The sequence below is a fragment of the Brassica napus genome, chromosome C1 (genome assembly GCF_020379485.1).
Source record: "Brassica napus cultivar Da-Ae chromosome C1, Da-Ae, whole genome shotgun sequence".
Lineage (NCBI taxonomy): Eukaryota > Viridiplantae > Streptophyta > Magnoliopsida > Brassicales > Brassicaceae > Brassica > Brassica napus.
Genome location: NC_063444.1, coordinates 26926952 through 26951019, shown reverse-complemented (window position 1 = coordinate 26951019; position 24068 = coordinate 26926952). Strand labels below are relative to the sequence as shown.

Genomic DNA, 24068 nt, shown 5'->3' with positions numbered 1-24068 from the left:
ATTAATCTCTCTTAAGGAAACACTCAAAAAACTTAAGCTTCTCAAACACAATCACTCAAACTCACAAAAGTATACAACACTCTTGCAACTCTTTATATAAAGATTATATTTCCTAAACTCATTAGGAAACTATCCTAATCCTAACTCATTTAGGATTGGTGTAACTTGAAGCCTAAGTTAACTTCATGTGTATCTCCAACATTGGTGGCTACTTATATTTTTGACATATGATCAATTTTTAGCAAAAATATACAAGTGGGTCTTTCTTTAGTATTCCTCTAACAGGACAACAAGTTTAGTTGACTTCTAGAAATATTAGATTTAAAGAGCTGCCTTGACACAAGTTGTTAGAAACGGACAGAGATGGCTTAACTCACAGAGAATGCACGTTTTTGAGTCTTTTTATATATATAAATAATTATTAGAAGAGAACTTGTCATCATTGTCAATCATCATTCATCCTCGTTCTTGCCTTTTTAGAAATGGCGGTTTCAGTTTCCAGCGATGCAGAAGCACCGATGTCAGCAGATTCTAACACCAAACACCGCAATCGAGGTTGGATCACCTTCCCGTTTATGATAGGTAAGGATTTTTGCTTCTCTGATTTTTTTTTCTCTCAAATCATTGCATATATTCATATAACCACAGAAGTGTGTTCATATAAAAAGTGCTTTTTATGGTGCAGCTACGTTGTTATTCCTCTCATTAGCTGTGTTGGGTTGGTTATTTAACCTGATCGTCTTCTTGATTGAGGAATTCAACATGAAGAGTATTGCGGCTGCTCAGATTACCAACATAGTTAGTGGTTGTACCTTTATGTTTCCAGTTGTTGGAGCTATAGCAGCAGACTCTTTCTTCGGAACCATTCCTGTTATCTCTGTTTCAGCTTTCATTTCTCTAATGGTAAAGTCTTAAAACAAATTCAACCTTTGTTCCTCTCTGAATTAAACTCACGAACTTCTTCCACTCCTTGATCAGGGCGTTTGTCTGCTGACTCTAATCGTATCGGTTGACTCTTTAAGGCCCAAACCATGCGAGACCGCATCAAACCTATGCGAGTCTCCTTCAAAAATCCAGCTCGGCGTCCTTTACTCGGCCATTACTCTAGCTTGTGTGGGAGCAGGTGGGAACAGGTTCACCCTGGCCACTGCTGGTGCGAATCAGTTTAAAAAAACTAAAGATCAAGGCAGCTTTTTCAATTGGTTTTTCTTCACATGGTATTTTACTGCTGCTATAAGTACAACCTCCATTGTCTACGCCGAAGAAAACATCAGCTGGACTTTCGGGTTTGGTCTCTGCCTAGCTGCAAATCTATTAGGGTTTTTGGCTTTCCTCTCTGGGAAAAGATTCTACAAACATGAAAAGCCCTTGGGAAGTCCGTTCACAAGTCTACTTCGCGTCATTCTCGCAGCAGTACACAAAAGGAAGGCTGAGATTTCTATCGACAACAAAGACTACCACAGTGAATCAAAGGCAGTTCCCACGAAGAGTTTCAGGTAAAAACTAGTTTGAGAACCGCAGTGGACTCCTAGTTTCTAACGAGTCTTTAAACATGCAGATTTTTAAACCGTGCAGCACTGAAACAGGAAGATGAGTCATAAGACCATAGATTTGACCCATTTTTACTCATGGTTTATAAGTGTTTTAATAACTATTTATTACATTTTAGAGTTTATTTAGCATATTTATAGAACCATGAGTGATTTTGAGGAAAGTGATGATTTTGGAGCATTTTGGAGATATTTGGAGTAAGCACCCGAGATGACCATCGAACTCGACCATCAGTCGACATTGAAGAGGATAATCGATCGATGTTCACATCTTCACATCGATCAACAGCGAAGCGCGCAGAAAACCCGTTTGGTCACAGCTGACTTAGAACCCAAGTCTTCACCAATTTACAAGATTACCGCTGGCGAGTTTTAACCTAATTAATAAGCTTTGCCAACATGTTAAAGGCAAAGTGTGCTTTCTTGTTTTACTGTTTTTAACAGCAAAGGTTTCTAGAATTTTTAGTCGATTGAAGAGAAGATCCAAAGTTATTTGTGATTGATATCTATCTATTTATCTATGCAATTTTCATACCTTATTGTTGTCATGAATTGCTTGGCCATATCTGAGTAGTTCTCTTGTTAGATTTTAGGGTTTAAATAGGTTATGAGAGATTAGCCCCAACTATAGATTGCTAAGTTGTGATATTAATCTTTAGGATTGTCATAAATGCCTGATTCTAGATTAACTACTTAGAACTTGCACTAGGATTGTTAGATATAAGCGATAGCTTTCATCTCATCCTGAAACCATTCTAATTGAGCTAAGACTTGCTAGAGTAAGGCGAGAGCTGATCTAGTGAGCTTAGTGAGCATATTCAACCCGCACATTAACGCTTGACCAATAGCGTCGATCGATATTCAAATAGAATAATCGGTCGACGTTTCGAATAGTGCATCGATCGATATGCATAAAGAATCATCGATCGACACTGGTCAATATATGAACCTAGAAAGCGAGAGCCTAGTGGTTCGTTTATAAGTGTTGAGCTCTACAATATCATGCATGCAACTTGTTAGGCATCTATAGGATTATAATTCCAAATTTCCTGAATAAAAACCCTAAGTTTAGCTATTTCCTTTTAAGCACCAAAACCTCAACCAATCAATCGAGCAATTACTTGCTCAACAACTGCAACTTTACATTTAAATCATTAAACCACCTAGCTTAACAATTCTGATTAGATTTATTAGGTTCCCTAGCTCCCTGTGGATTCGCTCCCTAAGTACTACAACTGAACCTCTTATTTGAGAGAGTAATTCACTCCTTAGGGTAATTTGAGTGAGATCAAATTTGGCGCTGTTGCCGGGGAGATTTGATTGCCTTATAGATTTAATATTGTTTAGTCTAGGTTTATTCTTAAAACCAATTTCTGACACAAAATTTTTTTCTTGGCTTTTCAGGTACATGCCCAGCAGTACCAGAAGCAACAAGGAAACTCAACTGCTATTCTCATCAGATCCTGCAAGCTTGGTACGCTCAATCCGCAAAGAAATATGTTCCTCATCGATCGACAACAACACTTGTTCGTCGCTCGATTTTCGCCAGCCACCGTCGACCCAGACACCAGTCTCGTCGACCGATACTCGCTCACCACCATCGACCGAAAACACTCTTCTTCCGTCGACCGACATCTTCCATCCGACATCGATCGATACTTCAGTCCGAACATCGATCGATACTGAACCGTCAGACATGGTTGCTACCTTGATACTTGTACGTGATGAGAGGGGAGACCTGCATGACCAGGAAGGTCATCTGCGTAATGCAGCAGGTCAGAGGATAGATGCTCAGGGGGCTTCAATCCCTGAGCCTGATATTGATGCTACAAGCACTACTCTACATGTAGATGAGGCTGCTCGACCCAGAACGTTGGTTGATTACAACCGTCCAGATCAGTTCTACACCAACAGATCAGCCATTCGTCCTCCAACTATTTAGAGGGGGAATTTCGAATTGAAGTCGCAGTACTACACACTCGTGGGACAGACACCCTACTATGGGTTATCTCACGAGCATCCTATGGACCATCTGGAGAGGTTCGATGATCGTATATCAGCTATTAAAGTCGAGGGAGTCTCTGAAGACAACCTCCTATGCAAGCTCTTCAAGTACTCACTTGCTGTAGATGCTTCGCACTGGCTTAAGCAGTTACCACCAGGATCTCTCACATCCTGGAGTGACATCAAGAATTGATTCTTATGCAACTTCTCTGATGAGGCGAGTGCTGAAGACTTGAGGAGCAAGATTGCTACATTCACTCAGGACCCTGCATAATCATTCAGAAGCTCATGGATCAGATTGAAGTCTTATCAGAGAGACTGTCCACACCATGGATTCAATGAAGTACAACTGCTCAGTACTTTCTACAGAGGCATCGCGGTGCAGTATCAGATGGCCCTTGATGCTTCAAGCAATGGAAACTTCAACACCATGAATCCAGAGGAGGCTGTGAAAGTTATTGAGAACTTAGCATCTAGTAGCAACACCAAGAACACTGATTTTGAGAGGAAGAGATCTGCATCCATTCTTGGGAATGACTAGATGGATGAAGTAAAGGCAAAACTGGACAGTGTTCACAAGCTTCTCAGGTAGCAGGTCTATTTGGTTGAGGATGCAGAGGCTGTAGACACAGAGTGTAGAGCAGAGGTAGAAGAAGATGTGAACTTCATTGGTGGAACTGAATTCCAAGGTTCTGGAAACCAGAGTGGAAATAGAAATTCCTATGGAAATAGGGGTAATTTCAACCAAAGTTCGCAGCACCAAAAACCCTACAACAACAACTATAACAACAACAACAGGGGTTATGGAAACTCCTACTACCAGAAGCCACCACCACCTACTCAAGAGAGCAAGATTGAAGAGATGTTTAACAGAGTTCTTGAGGGACAGCAACGCATGACAGTGGACTTCAATGGGAAGATTGACTCTGTCTACACCAATCTGAACACAAAGTTCGAGACTTTGAGCACTCATGTGAAGAAGCTGGAGATGCAGGTTGTTCAGACAGGAGAAGTTGTTAAGAGGCAGGAAGCCTTAACAAGAGGGGTAGAAGTTGTTGTGATGAAGCACCACGTGAATGCCATCATAGATGATGATTTCTGGCAAGTGGTGAAGCAGGAGAAGCTGCAAGAAGGAGATTTCGAAGTAGAAATCTTGATGAGTTTCGGCGGATCACATTGGTGTCGATCGACGCCGGACTTCGAACATCGATCGACAGACTTCAATCAAAATCGATCGACAGGCTCTCCAGAGCATTGATCGACGACACCTACGGAGTCAACCACATCTTGAAATGCCGTATGGATCCTTACTCACGAGGAGTTCGCAGCAAGACACCCACATCCGCCCAGCCCTGTTTATGTCAAAATCGATCGACGTTTTGATACTCCAGTCGATCGACAGAAAGAGACCGCCATCGATCGAAAACCTCCAGCGACCATCGATCGACGAGCACCCCGTACATACCGAGTGCAGATGCCAAAGATAGACGTTGCTCGTCTCAATGCACTCATGCTACAACCCAAACCTTCAGATAACCCACCAGAGGCCATCAGGACACCTTCAGATGATGCAGCAGATCCTATGGAAGTTGATATGGTTCCTATGGGAAGAACCCTGAGGAAAAGAAAGGAAAAAGTGGCAAAACATCTGAAGAGGGGAACTAATGAAAAGGAAAGGGAAAGTTTCCAAAAGAGAGTTTTCAGGATTCCTCTAGAAAAGCTATTCGAAGAGGCTTATTTTACCCACATATTGTGGATGTTCTTCAGAGAAACCAGAGAGACCGAAGAGGAAATTAGGAGAATGTTCTGTGAAGGTAGAGAAAAGATGAAGAAGATGATTACACTAAAGAAGAAGAGTGATCCTGGGCAATTTGCAATACCATGTACGGTGAAGGGTATTGAGTTCCCACATGCTCTGTGCGACACATGAGCATCAGTCAGCATCCTACCTACGGTTATGGAAGACCATCTGGGTCTGCAGGTGGAGCCTTCCAAGGAATCATTCACTTTTGTGGATTGTTCTCAGAGGAGCTCAGGAGGAATTGTGAGAGACCTAGAGGTGCAGATTGGTAATGCCCTAGTTCCAGTTGATTTCCATGTCTTGGATAACAAGCTAAACTGGAACTCTTCTTTATTACTTGGGAGAGCTTTCTTATCGACGGTAGGAGCAGTGTGCAACTTGCAAACCAACCAGTTGTGCCTGACACTCATAGATCCTCATATCCACTTTAATTCTATTCCAGTCAAGAAGCCACATACGTCCTCCAGAAGAATTAATGATCCAGGACTCATCGCAGCGTGCCACTATGGACTTGAGTATGAGACAGAATACTCGGCGTCGATCGAAACTCACACAGCCACATCGATCGACAGTGCCCATCAGAAATTGACCGACACACCCAAAGAAGAATCGATCGACAGTAGTCCAAACGATTGGGAGAACGACTACTACAACCCCACTATGGCAGCACACACCAGACACACCATGCATACGGAGGAGTATGATGAAGATTTTTAGGAGGAACGAGCTACAGAGTACAGAGCCATTCTTGATGAGAAAGATAGACTTCTCCACCATTCCTCTTGGAAAAGGAATGCGCTGTCGATCGACAGAACAGTCTCAACATCGATCGACACTCATCCTCATCAGACAAGCCGAAAATGAGCATCAACCGACATTGTCTACTTCCCATCGTTCGACACTGGAGTCGACCGTATATGAGAAGGAGACTACTCGATTGGCAGCTGGGCAGATGATCACCATCACGAAAGCTATGCAGTAGAAACAACATTTCATGAGCCAAGAGCAGGTGAAATGCATGAGGGTTTCATACATGAGGAACTTCTCAACATGCAAAGACGTGATGAAGCAGACAAACGTGCAGCGATCGACAGGGAAATACAAGAATCGATCGACAGAGCCAACCGCCCGTCGATCGACAACAACCCTCCATCATCGATCAACATCCGTCTAAAACCATCATCCACTGTAAGCAAAAACCCTAATTATGATAACCAGTATTTAACATAGGATGAATTTGGTATTTTCAGGGACCCAGATGGCTACGCAAGAGCAATAGATGTCCATGCACTGCAAGTATCCATAGAGGACATTGCAGACATTCTTCAGATGGCTAATGGAGCAGATAATCTCTTCATGCAACAACGCACCGTCCCAACACATCAGCAGAGGGTTACAAAAGAGTTCTATGACACAGTTGGTGCATAGACAATCGCTTTAAGCAGAGGTATAGACATCCTACTCGACCGTCGATCGACGTTGACGTTCCTCCATCGATCGACATACATCCAGAATTTGGCAAAAGAGCCTTTGACCTTTTTGGAACTAGGAAATTCTACAGGGAAGAGAAGGATGAGTATGGAGTCTACAGAGACGATTAGAGATGTGCAAGAGATGTGGATGGACACATCATCAATGTGTCCAAGGATGATATCAGAAAGGTAATGGAAAGAGCTTCGAGAGATGAGAACAGCTACATATGTCTTCCAGAACATGCTAGCTCATTCACACATGCCAAGCTGGTACCAGAGATCTACACCAAGGACGTGATCAATGAGATGTTCTATGGAGTCTATGGAGCCCAAGAAAAGAATGAAGGTGATTTCCAGATGAAGCTTGATGGTGTCTACTGTCCAATGAATGATTTCATCAGTTGGTTGACTACATGCATGGAGGAGATGAGGCAAGACATAGCTAAAATTCAGCATGCAGCCGACAGACATCGACCAGCATCAATCGACAGACACCACTCCACATCGATAGACGACGACCCAAAGAACTCACATTCAATGAAGTCTCAACCAGATTTTCACACCAAAGCAGAGATTGATCAGTTGGTAGAAGAGATCTACAGAACTCTGGAAACTACAGAAGAGAGGCTTGATAGAATATGTGATGACATCTATTTCTCAATGGACCTTAGCATGAATGCTTTGACTTCCAAGATATAAGTGATACAAAGGGAATTAGTGGAGATTCAGAGTTACATTGCCCGTCGACCATAAGCATCAGCATTGATTGACAGACTCAACAACAAATCGACCGACTTTCATAGAAAGACATCGGTCGACGAAGCTACAAACCGAGGCAGGCTAGTACCAAAGGTGACATCAGACACATCTGATACACACAACCATGAAGAGGAGATCTCCGCTGACACTTACGCCATACTTATGAGACATCAGTTCAACCTTGAGAGTCTTGAAGATAGATTGCAGAAGATGGAAAACACAACTGCAACAATGAAGGAAAAATGGCGCAGAGGAGATTAAGCAATGCGAGACTTCACTGGTACATGGTTCACCAAGCACAGAGAAGAGATGGATACTTGTTTCCCAGCAAGTTCCAGCTTTCAACACTACTAGCCAAATCACCTCCAAAGTCAAGCTAAATGACTATAACAAAGCGCTGAGTGGGAGATAACCCACTATTAGGTAATATTTAATTGGTTTTTATTAATCTAGTATTTATATTGGTTTTTATTTATTGCAGGTGATAAAAAAAAGATCCGAGTAGACGATTGCCGTGAGATTCGACCAACGAAACACTGCCAACATCGATCGACAGAACATCACCTGCCACGACCGATATCAACACCTTTTCATCGATTGACATCCATCCCGGTCTGGTATATCGTTCTAACTTGTTACATTGAGTCCTTATGATTTAGTTATCACCATAACTCCGACTGAATATACACTGGGGACAGTGTAGTTTAAGTCTGGGGGGAGGTTTACTGATAATAGTTTTATTTGTGAGTCTTATTAAAATGTTTTCAAAAAGTTTTTATTGAGTCAAGAAGGGGATGATTAACTTATTGATTTTATTTGTTATCTAACCACACCATTCTAGACTTACTAGTTGCAGATAGTACTAAAGATACACAAGTGGATCAACATGTCAACTATGTTACACTTGTTAAGATTGTTTGAAGGAACCAAGCTGACCTCCAACCTAGTTGAGCTCAACTCTGCTTGTCTTGGGGCTTGGTATACATGGGATCGGATTCTTCAAACAAGTCTGGAAGGTAAAGCCTTGTGTAGATTTATCACCCTCTCTCTCTATTTTCGAAATTATAGATATAGTTAGAAAAAATATATATATATATAATATATTATTAGGAAGGAATTCGAACATGATTTGGTGGCTACAACCATTAAGACTTGCTTCATAAGAATTCTATACGTAAAGGATTAGAACAGGACTTGGTAGCTACAACCATTAAGGCTTGCTTCACAAATAATCATAGGACATAGGTCAAAAAGAAGTGAACAGGATTTGGTGGCTAAAACCATTAACGCTTGATTCATGGAAGTCTGTCCAATCTTGGTCAATGATCTTGCAATATAAGCAGACTTTGACTGAGATATAGAATTAGTAGAGAGACAATATGACCTATTGTTTACCTACAAGTCCAAATACTTTTTTGAGCATCCTTGCATCCTGTGATCGATACCCCCAAGGTAAAGCCTACGCTTTATTTATGTAAGAATTGAGGTTGGTACAGGGGATTGTCAGACATGATTTGCTAAGTTGTTGACTAGATGAATTTGGTTGCTAGACTAGGATATGGTATAGTGTGCTTCTGAGACTAGGACTGTCTAAGGTGTTGATTCTGAGTTTAAGATTATGTTAGTCCCTGCTGTTTTCAAACCTCTTTCAGAGAGACTGCCTATGTGTTTTGCTTGAGGACAAGCAAAAGGGTAAGTCTAGGGGAGTTGATAGACCATGGATTTGACCCACTTTTACCCATGGTTTATAAGTGTTTTAATAACTATTTATTATATTCTAGAGTCTATTTAGCATATTTATAGGATCATGAGTGATTTGGAGGAAATTGATGATTTTGGAGCATTTTGGAGATATTTGGAGTAAGCACCCGAGATGACCATCGAGCTCGACCATCGGTCGACATTGAAGAGGAATAATCGATCGATGTTCACATCTTCACATCGATCGACAGCGAAGCGCGCAGAAAGCCCGTTTGGTCTCAGCCGACTTAGAACCCAAATCTTCACCAATTTACAGGAGTACCCCTGACGAGTTTTAACCTAATTATATAAGCTTTGCCAACATGTTAGAGGCAAAGTGTGCTTTCTTATTTTACTGTTTTTCACAGCAAAGGTTTCTAGGATTTTTAGTAGATTGGAGAGAAGATCCAAAGTTATTTGTGATTGGAACTCCATTGATATCTATCTATTTCTATGCAATTTTCATACCTTATTGCTGTCATGAATTACTTGGCCATGTCTGAGTAGTTCTCTTGTTAGATTTAGGATTTAAATAGGTTATGAGGGATTAGCCCCAACTATAGATTGCTAAGTTGTGATATTAATCTTTAGGATTGTCATAAATGCCGGATTCTAGATTAGCTAGCTAGAACTTGCCCTAGGATTGTTAGATATAAGCGATAGCTTTCATCTCATCCTGAAACCATTCTAATTGAGCTAAGACTTGCTAGAGTAAGGCGAGAGCTGATCTAGTGAGCTTAGTGAGCATATTCAACCCGCGCATTAACGTTTGACCAATAGCGTCGATCGATATTCAAATAGAATAATCGGTCGACGTTTTGAATAGTGCATCGATCGATATTCATATAGAATCATCGATCGACACTGGTCAATAGATGAACCTAGAAAGCGAGAGCCTAGTGGTTCGTTTATAAGTGTTGAGCTCTACAATATCATGCATGCAACTTGTTAGGCATCTATAGGATTATAATTCCAAATTTCCTGAATAAAAACCTTAAGTCTAGCTATTTCCTTTTAAGCACCAAAACCTCAACCAATCAATCGAGCAATTACTTGCTCAACAACTGCAACTTTACATTTAAATCATGAAACCACCTAGCTTAACAATTCTGATTAAATTTATTAGTTTCCTTAGCTTCCTGTGGATTCGATCCCTAAGTATTACAACTGAACCTCTTATTTGATAGTGTAATTCACTCCTTAGGGTAATTTGAGTGAGATGAATGAGGTTAAACCAGACGGTACAATTAGAAATCCTTGGAGACTATGCAGTGTTCAGCAAGTGGAAGATTTCAAAGCGGTCATCAGAATAATTCCTTGTGCGTTAGCGACAATATTCTGGAGCACTCCAATTGCCACACAGCTAAGCTTAATAGTTCTTCAGGGTCTAGTCATGGACATAAGTCTTGGTCCTAAGTTCAAAATACCAGCAGGTTATCTTCAAGTTGTAACACTTCTCTCCACATGCTCTTTTATCATAGTGAACGATCGACTTCTCTACCCATTTTACCAAAAGCTAACAGGAAAGTTCCCCACACCGCTTCAAAGAGTGGGAATAGGCCATGTTCTGAACATTCTAAGCATGGCCTTGTCTGCCATAGTTGAAGCAAAGCGATTGAAGATAGTAGAGAACGGTCATTTTCGTGAATCATCATCGGTTGCTGACATGTCAGCCTTATGGCTGTTCCCTTCTCTAGTCATAGTCGAAATTGGTAAGAATTTGCTTCCAGATATTTCATTTTATTCCAAATTGACATCAAACCAATCTTGTTCCATATTTTTCATTTTGCTTGCAGGAGAGGCTTTTCATTTCTAGGGAATGTAGCTTTGTGCTATCAAGAATTCCCAGAGTCTATGAAGAACACCGCAACGTCAATTACCTCGGTGGTGATTGGGATATGCTTCTACACAAGTACTGCTCTAATCGATCTGATTCAAAGGACAACCGATTGGTTACCAGATGATATAAACCATGGAAGAGTTGACAATGTTTACTGGATTTGTCATTGGAGGAGTCTTGAATCTCGGCTATTTCCTCGTGTGTTCTTGGATTTACAAATATAGAAACCTTGAAAATGATGATCATAAAAAATATTCTGTCGTCTCTCCTCCATGATCTCGAAGAACTTGTCGTATGTTGTCATATGTATTTAAGACCTTTGTCTGAAAGCTATTTTTCTTCCTCTGTTTTCGAAATATGTAATTGCAAATAATCTGAGGATACTTTAGCTGATTTTATGATAAGTGACATTAACTTATATTAAGTTTTCTGTTTTTATATTTTTCTCTTGACACAACTAGTAAACATTTCGTAAATCATTTCCAGTTTCCATGCATCCCACCTACTCGATTTGTAATACGACAACAAAAACATTTGGTAAAATCATTACCAAATCATTTCAATCGTGTAGAGGATGGATTTGACCATCCCACAAGGCCCGAGGAATAGAAAGGTCTGGCCCGGATTAGGTAGAGCGACGGCTCGATCGGTCGGCTCAAGAGTCAGGTCTCTCGGCTTGACTCTTGGGTACTTTTAGTCGATCATCATCGACTGAAGCACATCCAGCTCAGCGGCTGCTCGGACGCCTACGGGTTTCTCGGCCCAGCAGAGGAGGCCCACCAAGATGGCGTAAATTAGGTCAAGGACGAGGCATTAGGACTTCTATATAAGGGAAAGGGGAGACAACGAGAGAAGGATCCGAAATCACTGACTAAGACTTGGCGGCTAGATTAGGGTTTTCATCTTTTGCTTCATCTCGCCGTTAGTTGAACTTTTCCGGTAGCTCATCGAGCCACCGGCTTCCTTTCTGTCGCACTCTCTCCTTTCCCCTTGTAACCGATCGAATGTTGATACTTCCGACCATTAATAAGACGTCTTTGTTTAAACCCACATCTTATTTATTACCGTTTTCCGATTAAACAGTTGGCGCCCACCGTGGGGCAACTAGCAAAGTTACGTCAGAACTATGGTCGTTCGCAACGACAGTTCTTCATCAGGTGAGGAGCGCGAAGCTCTCGAGGTGACACCGGCTCCAGAGGTGACACCTACGCCTACACCAGTAACTCCACTTCCTCATCCTGCATCTATGGAAACTATCCTGGCACGCCTCGCCCTACAAGAAGCGGCGCAGAAGGCGGCAGTTGACCAAATCACGGCGATAGCAAAGATCCTTGCTCCTCTCGCTGCAAACGCCGAAGCTTCAACGGTGCAGTATCGTCGACACCTGTTCGCCACAGAACGAACCACCGACTTGGCACCTACGCGGGATAATGATAACCGAAGCGCCAGTAACGACACCAACGCGCACACCGCAAGCAAACTAGCCGCGTTGAAACAGTCGGTCCTCAACATTAATTCAAAGATCCACCAGGTGACGATGTCCGCGCCCCAAATCGAGCATGTACTCGCGGAATCTCTTCGTACACCTTTCACGCAAAAGGTTACCGGCGTGTGGCTACAGAAGATGGAGAAACTCCATCTTCCAACCTTCAAAGGTCTCTCTGACCCTTCTACTCACGTCACATCTTTCAACATAGCGATGCGACGCACAAACCTGACCGACGAAGACAAAGACGCCGGCTTTTGCCAACTCTTCGTCGAAACCCTAGAAGGACCGGCCCTTACTTGGTTCACCGGCCTCAGAGAGAAGTCCGTCGACTGTTTCCACGACCTCTCGACGGCTTTCCTTAAGAACTATATCATGTTCACCAACCAGGAAGCGACCGTGTCAGATTTGTGGAACCTCACTCACGCCAGCGACCAAAGTCTCCGTGACTTCATGGAGAAATTCAAAGCTATTGTCTCAAAGATCGATATTCCCGACCATATCGCCGTCGAATCTTTAATGAATACCTTGCACGTCGACTCCACATTCCGCCAGGATCTCTACCGATATCCGATAAAATCTGTCTCCGACGCCATCGCTCGCTCGCACAACTTTATCCGCATGGAAGAAGACACCAGAGCAAAGTTCGCAAAAGAAGCAGCAGCGAGACAACGATCCTCCCGAACAAACGACACCCGCCCCGAGCCTCGCCAGCACTCCTCCGGTGGAAATACCACTCAGAAGCGAGGCTACGTTATCTCGGTCGATGATGAGGAATCTCCAAAATCAGCAGCCATCACGCGAGAGAAAGGCTGGAACCACTGGGATCGTGACTCCGCTCCGAAGCAATCAACCCCAACCGAACCAGCGAGTTCAAACTCCGAGGAGCCGAAAAAATGGTGCCTCTACCACAAAAGGGATTCCCATGACACGAAGGAGTGCAAGGTCCTCATCGGGCAGTTTTTCGACGGGAGCACTAATGGGACAATCCAAATGCCCACTTCTCCTACGACACCGAAAAACACTAAAAGCTGGAGTAAGAACAAGGAGAAGAAGGCACAGAAGTCTCAAAAAAACACGGCCCCGAGCGAGGAAAGAGCAAGCCCTGAGCGCACTCCCATCAACAACGTCGGCCCCGCCAACGATTCGTCAGAAGACGAACACCCGCGTCGCCGGCGACGAGTGGAAGTCATACTCTCTCGCCCTTGCGACTCCTCAGATGACGACGTCCCGACAGTGCAACCAGATCTGCGCGATAAATTGAACAGCAAGGAAAAGCAGTCTCTCGCTCCCTCGAGAGCAGATAAAGACCTACGCAATCTATTGAAGCGAAAAAGCGCCACGAACAAAAACACAGGAACCACCGACCTCCGTGCGACCATCTCAAAATGCAACGCTCGGAGAGTCGGTCAAACTGGTGACCTTCGTGACCAGCTCAATTCGAAGGCCGACGACTTGCGAATCCAACTCAACCGTTCGAAAGGGTCCGATCTGCGATGACGTCTTGAATCGAAAAAGAAACAGCCCGCAGAAATCCCTACATTCGAGAACACAACTGATGATTTGAGGAAGCAACTCGAATCAATGCGAGCTACCCGAGCCCCGCACATTAGTGTAATAATGGGCGGATCACCACCTTGCGGTGACTCGGTTCGAGCCGTCAAAGATTACAAACGTCAAGCAACCACCTCTCAGAAGTGGCCTTCTCCAGTCGAAAATGATCACCAGATCACTTTTTCAGCACTAGACACCAAGGGCGTCCACATGCCACATAACGATCCTCTCCTCGTCGACCTTGACATCGGCGAATGTCTGGTCACAAAAGTCCTTATTGATACCGGCAGCTCAGTCGATCTCATCTTTCACGACACGCTCGACAAAATGGGAGTCGATTTAAGGGATATGAAGCCTTCTTCTCGCACGCTCACCGGCTTCAACGGAGCCTCGGAGCAAATGATCGGGACAATTCGCCTTCCAGTTTACGCAGGTGGTATAACCCGCACCGTCAAGTTCTCCGTCATCCGCGCCAAAGCACCCTATAATGCCATACTCGGAACACCATGGCTGGATTCCATGATAGCCGTCCCTTCGACTTATCATTAATGCATCAAGTTTCCCGGAAAAGACGGCAAAACTCAGACGATTCGGGGCGATCAACAAGCCGCAAGAGAACTGCTGATCGCAACTGTAAAGATGCAGCAACAAGCTTCCCTTGTCAACTCCGTCAGTAAACCACTCAACAAGATATACCCTCAGAAGGAGAAAGTTCGCGAAGTCGCAATTGATGAATCCGACCCGACGAAAATCATCCGAGTTGGCGTCTACCTGTCCGACGACGTATGTTCAAAGATCATCTCTTTCATCAAAGACAACGCCTCGACGTTCGCCTGGAAGACTTCCGACATGAAGGGAATCGACCCCGCAATTACCTCTCATGAACTGCACGTCGATCCAACATTCAAACCCATCCGACAGAAGCGACGAAAACTCGGTCCAGAACGATCTAAAGCCGTAAACGAAGAAGTTGACAGGCTCCTCGACGCGGGTTTCATAACCGAAGTCCGATACCCCGAATGGTTGGCTAACCCGGTTGTCGTCAAAAAGAAAAACGGCAAATGGCGCATATGCGTCGACTTCACGGACCTCAACAAGGCGTGCCCAAAGGACAGTTACCCACTCCCTCATATCGATCGTCTCGTCGAATCAACTACTGGTAACGAACTCCTAACCATCATGGACGCTTTCTCGGGATACAACCAGATCTTAATGCATCCCGACGACCGCGAGAAGACGGCATTCATCACCGACAGAGGGACCTACTGCTACAAGGTGATGCCCTTCGGGTTAAAGAATGCCGGCGCGACTTATCAGCGACTCGTCAACCGAATGTTCGCTGATCAGCTAGGCAACACCATGGAAGTTTACATCGACGACATGTTAGTCAAATCGCTCAAGGCCGACGATCACCTAAATAACTTACGTGACTGCTTCAAGATCTTGAATGACTACGGGATGAAGCTCAACCCAGCCAAGTGTACCTTCGGTGTCACTTCGGGAGAATTCCTCGGCTACATTGTCACTCAACGAGGAATCGAGGCTAACCCCAAGCAGATCTCGGCGATCCTCGATCTTCCAAGCCCAAAGAACAGCCGCGAAGTACATCGACTAACCGGACGCATAGCAGCTCTCAACAGGTTCATCTCGCGATCAACCGATAAGTGTCTTCCCTTATACGAGCTACTAAGGGGCAACAAGAGGTTCGTCTGGGACGAAAAATGCGAAGAGGCGTTCAATCAACTCAAGCACTACCTCACAACCCCCCCCCAGTACTATCAAAGCCAGGAGCCGGCGACACATTGTCTCTCTACATAGCCGTCACATCCTCCGCTGTCAGCAGCGTGCTCATTCGAGAGGATCGGGGAGAACAGAAACCTATCTTTTACACAAGTAAAAGAATGACTGAGCCGGAGACGAGATACCCAACACTCGAAAAGATAGCCTTAGCTGTCGTCACCTCGGCCAGGAAACTGCGACCCTACTTCCAGTCACACACGATTGAAGTGCTCTCCAACCAACCACTCCGAACGGTCATGCATAATACCAACCAGTCAGGACGGTTGACTAAATGGGCGATGGAGCTGAGCGAACATGACATCGTGTACAAGAATCGCACAGCAGCAAAGTCACAGGTCCTTGCAGACTTCTTGATCGAGTTAACACCAGAGCTGGAGCAAGACCTCATCCTACCAAGTTTAAACTGGATCCTCCACGTCGACGGTTCATCCACGAGTAAAGGGTCGGGGGCAGGAGTGCAACTGCAATCACCAACAGGAGAACTCATCCGGCAGTCATTCGGTTTTGGTTTTGCGGCGTCAAACAACGAAGCTGAGTACGAGTCCCTCATCGCAGGGCTCCGTCTCGCCAAGGCAGTAAAGGCCAAAAGAATCAACGCTTACTGCGACTCTCAACTTGTTGTAAGCCAGTACCTCGGAGATTACGACGTCCGCAACGAAAGGATGGACGCCTACCTAAAACTCGTCCAAGACCTCACGCGAGACTTCGAGTTCTTCGAACTCACGAAGGTTCCTCGCGGAGAAAATGTCTGTGCCGACGCCCTCGCTGCTCTAGGAAGCAAGCTACACGATCAAGTCAAGAGGACAATCCCAATCCATAAAATCGAGAAACCGAGCATCGACATGAAGGCGGAACAGACTGCAATCGCGGTAGCGATTAGCGAAGCGATAGACATCGACGAAGCATAACCTCCTTCACAGGACGATCAGCCAACAGATTGGCGCAAGGAACTCATCGATTATCTCGCCGAAGGTTTATTACCCACCGAGAAATGGGACGCGCGGCGACTGAAGCGACGTAGTGCACACTACGTTGTCATGGACAGGGAACTACACCGATGGACCGCGACGAAGGTGCTACTCAAATGTATCTCCGGCGAAGAAACGAAACTAGTCATGGCCGAAACACATGAAGGAGCAGCAGGCAATCACTCGGGCGGACGAGCTCTTGCATTAAAAGTGAAGAATCTCGGATTCTACTGGCCAACCATGAACGCCGACTGCGAGAGACACGTGCGCAAGTGCGACAAATGCCAGCGTCATGCTCCCACCTTACACAGCCCAACGCAGATCCTTCATACCCTAACTGCTCCATACCCATTCATGCGATGGGGAATGGACATCATCGGTCCAATGCCGGCATCTCGCCAAAAGAAGTTCATCCTGGTCCTCACAGACTACTTCACCAAGTGGGTAGAAGCCGAAGCCTATGCCAGCATCACCGACAAGGAGGTACAAAACTTCATCTGGAAGAACATAATCTGCCGACACGGGCTCCCATACGAAATCATCACAGACAACGGTTCACAATTCATCTCGCATCATTTCAAGGGATTCTGCGACAGATGGCGCATTCGACTCAACATGTCGACCCCGAGAAACCCGCAGAGTAACGGCCAAGCTGAGTCGACGAACAAGACCATCATCGACGGTCTGAAAAAACGACTCGACTTAAAGAAGGGTTGCTGGGCGGATGAACTAGATGGTGTCCTGTGGTCCCACAGAACAACTCCTCGCGGAGCGACGAAGGCTACGCCCTTCTCAATGGCCTACGGCGTCGAAGCAATGGCTCCCGCAGAAGTGAATGTGACGAGTTTGCGCCGATCACGAATGCCACAAAACGTCGAACTCAACCGTGACATGCTGCTCGACGCACTCGACGACATCGAGGAAAAGCTCGACCAAGCACTACTCCGTATCCAAAATTACCAGCATCAAATCGAGAGCTACTTACAACCAAAAGGTTAAGTCGCGTCCCCTCGAAATGGGCAATCTTTTTTTAAGAAAGGTCTTCGAAAATACTAAGGAGTGGAAAGCCGGCAAGCTTGGAGCCAACTGGGAAGGACCATACAAGATAGTCGAAGTCATCAAACCAGGAGTATACCGCCTCGAGACTTCAACAGGCGATGCAGTACCGAGAGCTTGGAACTCCAAACATCTCCGCCTCTTCCATCCTTAGTCAAGACGATCACGTTACCGAGTAAATGCGCCACTAAGGCCACTTTTACTCGGTCTCTCTCTTTCGCTAAAAAAAAAAAAAAAAAAAAAAAAAAAAAAAAAACCGAGTAAATGCGCCTCAAAAGCCACTTCTACTCGCAATCTAAGAACTACGAATGACTTGATTCCCACAAAGGGATACGTAGGCAGCCCAAAAGAAAAAGGGGTCCAGCCGAAATAAAAAAAAAAAAAAAAAAAAAAACCTCCTCGCCGAGTAATCGATCTCCGAAGCTGACGATCACTTAAGCAATGCCGACACGAGCATGCCCCGGCTTCTCAAACAAGTGTATCGGTACTCGCATCCCACTTTGGATATGTCTTGATCAGACACGTATTCACGGGAGTCGACCGTGTTGCGATTTAAACCGGCACGGCCGAGACAATGACTCCAACTCACCCCGTAATTTGCTAAGTAAGGTTTGACCTACCGAACGCCCGAAAATTACGTTAGGGTCGATTTGGAACCGTCAATGTCGAGAACTCATATTTAACAACGAAACTCGAACGACGAACGACGAACGATCGCGAGTCAAAGAAATCGACCGAGACAAAATCGTGACGAGCTTAACACTACGACGATTCGATATCTCGATTATAACTAAACTCAAATGACGAACGATCGCGAGTCAAAGAAATCGACCGAGACAAAATCATAACGAGCTCAACACTACGACGATTCGATATCTCGAATAATGTTTATACTAAACAAACAGTCACTTCAAATCTTGAGAAATCATGCATTTGATAGACAAGTACAATAAAAAAGATAAACAGTTAATACAATTCGAAGAGCTGTAACAGAGGAAAAACAAAGTAGAAGCCTCGAAAGGCAAAAGTCTAAAAGGCAACAACATAAGTCCTCCGGGACTCAAAAGAAAACAACAAACAGAAAAGACTAAGCTTCCCGATCGCTCTCGCGATCGTTGAGGACGGAGAGCTCCGAAGCCCTGACGCTTGACTCACGGGCAGCCGGAGGAGCATGCACTTCACCTGATCTCGGGACGATCTCTGGATCGGCCAAAGGACCTTCAAGAAGAAGCGTCGGGTCTTCGCGCCGCTCTTCAGTCGGATGAGTGAGCGGAACGTGAAGACTCGCTGCAATCTTCGGATCGATCAAGCCGGCGTTGGACCCATACGGATCGAGACTCGACAAGATTCGAGCATCCACAAACTGAGATTCCAACACGAGAGGAGAAAGCATGAGATCTTCCTCGGGTATCTCGCCCACCCTAAGCTTCTCGGCTTCCTCCTCGTACTTCTTCTCTTGCTCGGCGAATATCTTGATAGTAGCTTGCGAGATGTCGCTTCCAGCCCTCTTCAAAGCCTCAAGGCATTTCCTGGTTCTGAAGGCTTGGCTATGAAGCAACCGGGCCTCCTCATAGGGACCTCGTCGCTCTTCTCGGGAGCAAATCCTAGCGAAGAAACGATTAGCTTTCGCGGCCATCTCGGCCTCAACTCTTCCTCTTTCCCTCGTCACTTCCAGGATCCTGGAGTCTCTAAGGCGCCTCATCTCTCTTTCATGAGACGCAGCGAGCGAAACCTTCTCGCCTTCAAGTTCGGCGTTCTTCCGCTCGAGCTCACGAACGACTCCTCGGGATACCTCCAACTCGGCTTTGAGCTCATCTCTTCGAGCAATGATGCGAGCAACCATCCCGTTAAGCCTCTCGACGTCAGCCCTCGACGCATTCAGCTGGCGAGCAGAAGCTTCCTCTTTTTCCGCGCACTCCTTCTTAGCCAGCTCGAGTTCGCCTAAAGCTCCCTTCAGGGCAGTGTCATACTTGTCGATCACGACGTTCATCGCACTATCCCCCTAAACAAATGAGGAGATGAAAATTGTAAGGAAAAGTCAAAGAACGAAACAAAAAAAAGGAAGGGACCGAGCCATTTACCAGCAGCGTGGCCCTCGCGGCTTCCTCGTATTCACCTCCAAAGATGAGGTCCTTCACAGCAGGCAAAGGTTTCGCCCTCCCCCTTAATTGGCGAAGGAACTCCCCACACTTCTCGGGAATGTACACTAGAGGGGCCGGTCCCTCGTAGTGAAACGAGACCTCGTCTGGAAAGTTGACTCTGGGCACCCTCCTCAAGATAGCGGAGCCGCGAGAAGAAGTGCCGACCTGAACGACCCCTTCCCCAATGGGAACCGGAGTTCCCTCGCGAGAAGACGCCATAATAGGAGGTCGCGCCTCATCACCAACCTCGTCGTTACGTCTCCTGATCAAAAGCGGCGACTCTCCGCTGTCTTCTTCAGAACCGTCCGGACGGGCGGCGTTAAGAGGAATGTCAGATTCCTCCCTTTCACCAACTTCCACCGCATCGTCCTGTTCTCCCGAGATTTCAGCCTCAGAAGCCTCCTCCTCGGGTTGAAGTTCTTCTGCTTGAACATCACCCTCCTCATTCTCAGTCGGATCTTCGGGATTCTCTGACTGCTCGCCAGCAGACTTCTCTGTCCTCTTCTTCTTCTTCTTCTTCTTCTTCTTCTTCTGGGGTTCGCCAGTTGGAGGAACGTCGCTCGCCTCCTCAGCGCTCCTCTCGACTCCCGAGCCGCCCCTCTTCCTTTTTTTGCCCTTCCCCGCGTTTCTAGCGTCAGAAGGGGGAACCTCACCAATGCGAGGAACCGTCGTCGAAGGTCCTTCCTCGCTGGCCAGTCCCAGCCTGGCGGCTAACATCGCGCTCAAATCGGGAAGGGTTCCTATCCTCTTTGCTTCGGAGATTCACTTCTGGATATCCTTTGGGAAGATGTCTAGTCGCTTGGTGCGAATAGGAAGAACGGTCGGAAGGTCAGATCTCCACTCTCCTGAAAACACAAGGCGGAAAAATCAGGGAGCGACAAATAAACTTTGCGATAAAAAAAATAACCAGAAACGGCGAGGGAACGCACTTCGAGCGATCCGGTCCTTAAGCTCACGAATCTTCTCGACGGTAATCTCGGACCAACGGTAGATCCGAAGCAAAGCAACGGCTCGAACGCTCTTCAGGAAATCCTCAGGATAGACTGGAGACGTGGGATGGCCAACTGCGAGCACAACAAAAAGAAAGTTCCGTTAAGATCAACAAAATCAGACGTAGCTCGCGACTAGATATTCTACCACAAGAACGGTTCCACAGGACCCGATAGTCCTCTCGAGGAGGCTCCTCGAAAGCCGAGTCGTCGGACTTGATGAAGAAGTAGGAACGCTGCCAATTCTGCGTTTTGTTTGGATGACCGGCGCACACATTGCAGTTTGGTCGCATCTTCACTGAGTAGGTTCCGTCCTTCATATCGTTTATCGAGGTCATCTCCTCGAACGACCTGACGCTCATCGGCACGTCAATCTCCTCCGCTAGAACTGATAAGGTGACGGCTAGTCGCAGCGAGCCGTTCAGTAACTGACTAATCGCAATATCTCGCCGCCTAGCGTACGCGGTGATCAGTCGCGGGATGGAGAACCAACAGCGAGTGTCATCCTGGAAATATGATTCGTATACTGTCTGGTACCCGATCGGAGGAGACCAAGGCCTTTGCTCCTTCGAAGGAATAAGGAAGGTCACGCCTGTAGCGTTCTTGGCCCGAAGAACCCTCTTCACGCTCCTCAGGGTCGACTTAGTCTCCTCCACACCGTCCCAATCTTGACCGGCCACGAAAGCAGGGCGCAATAAATCAGGATGTAGTCGCGGAAGCTCCTCGAAAATCCCTTCGGGATAGAAGGTCGTCGGAAACGACTCGGCTTCGGAGTCGTCGTCTTCCGAAGAATCGTCTTCCACTGCGCGAACCCTCAAATAATCGAGTCAACGGGCACCGCCCCACTCTGTCTGTCTCTCGCACACTCCGTCGCATCCCCCACGACGATGTTCTCGCTCCCTTCCCTCGCAAGCCGTGTAGCATCTGCGACCAAAAGCCTCTGGGAGCGAGACAAATTAACTGTGTCCATCATCGCCTCGTGATGAGTCGACTCGAGATCCCCGATACAACCTCCGTTTGGACCCCTTGCCGGAGCTGATGCCGCAACAACTGAGTTCCCCTTTTGCTGCCTCGATGACCCCTGAGCCGACGACATGGTAGAACAAGGCGGCGAAGAACGCGTCGAATGAAGGCTATAACACTTAGAGAGATAAAAGAACAAGAGAGAGAAAGTACCTTTGATCGCGGAGGAAACTTGAAGAAATGAGAGGGGATCCTCGTATTTATAAGGAAAAGAGAGGGGGGAACTCGAGGCATCATCATTAGGTCTATTCGGGCCTAGATGGGCCTCGAAACTCTCCCCAAAAATCCAGCGGACCCTCGCGACGTTTCAACTTCTCGGTGCATTTAAAAGAGAAAAAGGGGGGGGGGATTCGAGGTGTCGTCATTAAGCCTAAACGGGCCTAAATGGGCCTCGAAACTCTCCCAGATATCCAGCGGACCCTCGCGACGGCTCGGCTTCTCGTCTAAATCGGGCGTCGGTCATCCTAAAATCAGAATAAACCAACGGTTAATCTAGATATGTCAATCGGGATCTGATTATCCGCGACTAATCGGCCTTCATGCGACACAACGATCAAAAGGAGCGATAAAGCTTCTACTGCTCGCTTCCGAGAAAACGACGCTGTGCGACTCATCGACCAACTGCTCCAACTTTCCGATAGGCCTTCTATTCCTTCAAACCTTCAAACCTTAGAATCCATCACGAGCCAGAAAGCACTTCGCTCACTAATGGAGTGGGGGGGGACTTACTGTAGAGGATGGATTTGACCATCCCACAAGGCCCGAGGAATAGAAAGGCCTGGCCCGGATTAGGTAGAGCGACGGCTCGATCGGTCGGCTCAAGAGTCAGGTCTCTCGGCTTGACTCTTGGGTACTTTTAGTCGATCATCATCGACTGAAGTACATCCAGCTCAGTGGCTGCTCGGACGCCTACGGGCTTCTCGGCCCAGCAGAGGAGGCCCACCAAGATGGCGTAAATTAGGTCAAGGACGAGGCATCAGGACGTCTATATAAGGGAAAGGGGAGACAACGAGAGAAGGATCCGAAATCACTGACTAAGACTTGACGGCTAGATTAGGGTTTTCACCTTTTGCTTCATCTCGCCGTTAGTTGTACTTTTCCGGTAGCTCATCGAGCCACCGGCTTCCTTTCTGTCGCACTCTCTTCTTTTCCCTTGTAACCGATCGAACGTTGATACTTCCGACCATTAATAAAACGTCTTTGTTTAAACCCACATCTTATTTATTACCGTTTTCCGATTAAACAAATCGGATCCTTTACCAGGTACCTGATTTGTAATACAAACATCTGGCCAAATCATTACCAGATCAATTAAACAATATAAAAGTGTTATGTAATTCAACACCGAAAACAACGTTGTACAAATCAAAACCACTGAACATTTTTGCTTAATATGAATAACTCTGAAGGTTTCTTTTTCCTTTTCTTTTTTGAACTATGACTATGATGAATGTATCTTCTAAGGTGAAATACATATGATGTATTTAACTCCCCTCTGCAAACTTTAACTTCTCCCAACTAAAATATAACCTATGGCACTGATAGTAGAATACAAATGAGCTACAAAGACTCTCGCAAGATTCTGTATACAAATGAGCTACAAAGACTCTCGCAAGATTCTGTATCTTCCAATCATAGTTTAAGGCCCAAAACAACTAGATTTAAAAGAATTGTAACTAACTGTTTTCTTGTTACTTCTTATCATTAATATACAAATGTTTAAAGCTCTTCATGTGCTTCCTTTGTTTCCTGAGCTGCTATCACCTTCTTTTGCCTTCGTGTATATACTTGCCATGGCTTATCAATCCCCGGTTTGGCAGAACCAACTTGTCCGCAGTTGATGAATTAGGAAACTGATGTTTACGATCCTTCATCCTCATCCAAA

General features: G+C 45.7%; 2 protein-coding genes across 2 annotated transcripts; both read left to right on the top strand.

The window, feature by feature from the left end:
* The first annotated feature begins 433 nt into the window (after positions 1 to 433).
* LOC106374625 (protein NRT1/ PTR FAMILY 2.6-like) lies at positions 434 to 2084 on the top strand. The gene is made up of 4 exons (XM_048745739.1): positions 434 to 582; positions 686 to 903; positions 979 to 1496; positions 1559 to 2084. Exons 1-4 carry the CDS (start codon positions 483 to 485, stop codon positions 1599 to 1601), a joined length of 879 nt encoding a protein of 292 aa, XP_048601696.1. The 5' UTR covers positions 434 to 482; the 3' UTR covers positions 1602 to 2084.
* A 12188-nt stretch (positions 2085 to 14272) lies between these two features.
* LOC125579903 lies at positions 14273 to 14755 on the top strand. The gene has a single exon (XM_048743811.1). The coding sequence runs from the start codon at positions 14273 to 14275 to the stop codon at positions 14753 to 14755; it is 483 nt and encodes a 160-aa protein (XP_048599768.1).
* Positions 14756 to 24068: the final 9313 nt, after the last annotated feature.

Bases quoted from the DNA above. Each gene is read 5' to 3' on its own strand.
- LOC125579903 (XM_048743811.1), top strand. From the start codon at position 14,273: ATGGGCGGATCACCACCTTGCGGTGACTCGGTTCGAGCCGTCAAAGAT.
- LOC106374625 (XM_048745739.1), top strand. From the start codon at position 483: ATGGCGGTTTCAGTTTCCAGCGATGCAGAAGCACCGATGTCAGCAGAT. The intron at 583-685 runs GTAAGGATTTTT...TTTATGGTGCAG, and splicing joins CACCTTCCCGTTTATGATAG to CTACGTTGTTATTCCTCTCA. The intron at 904-978 runs GTAAAGTCTTAA...CTCCTTGATCAG, and splicing joins CAGCTTTCATTTCTCTAATG to GGCGTTTGTCTGCTGACTCT.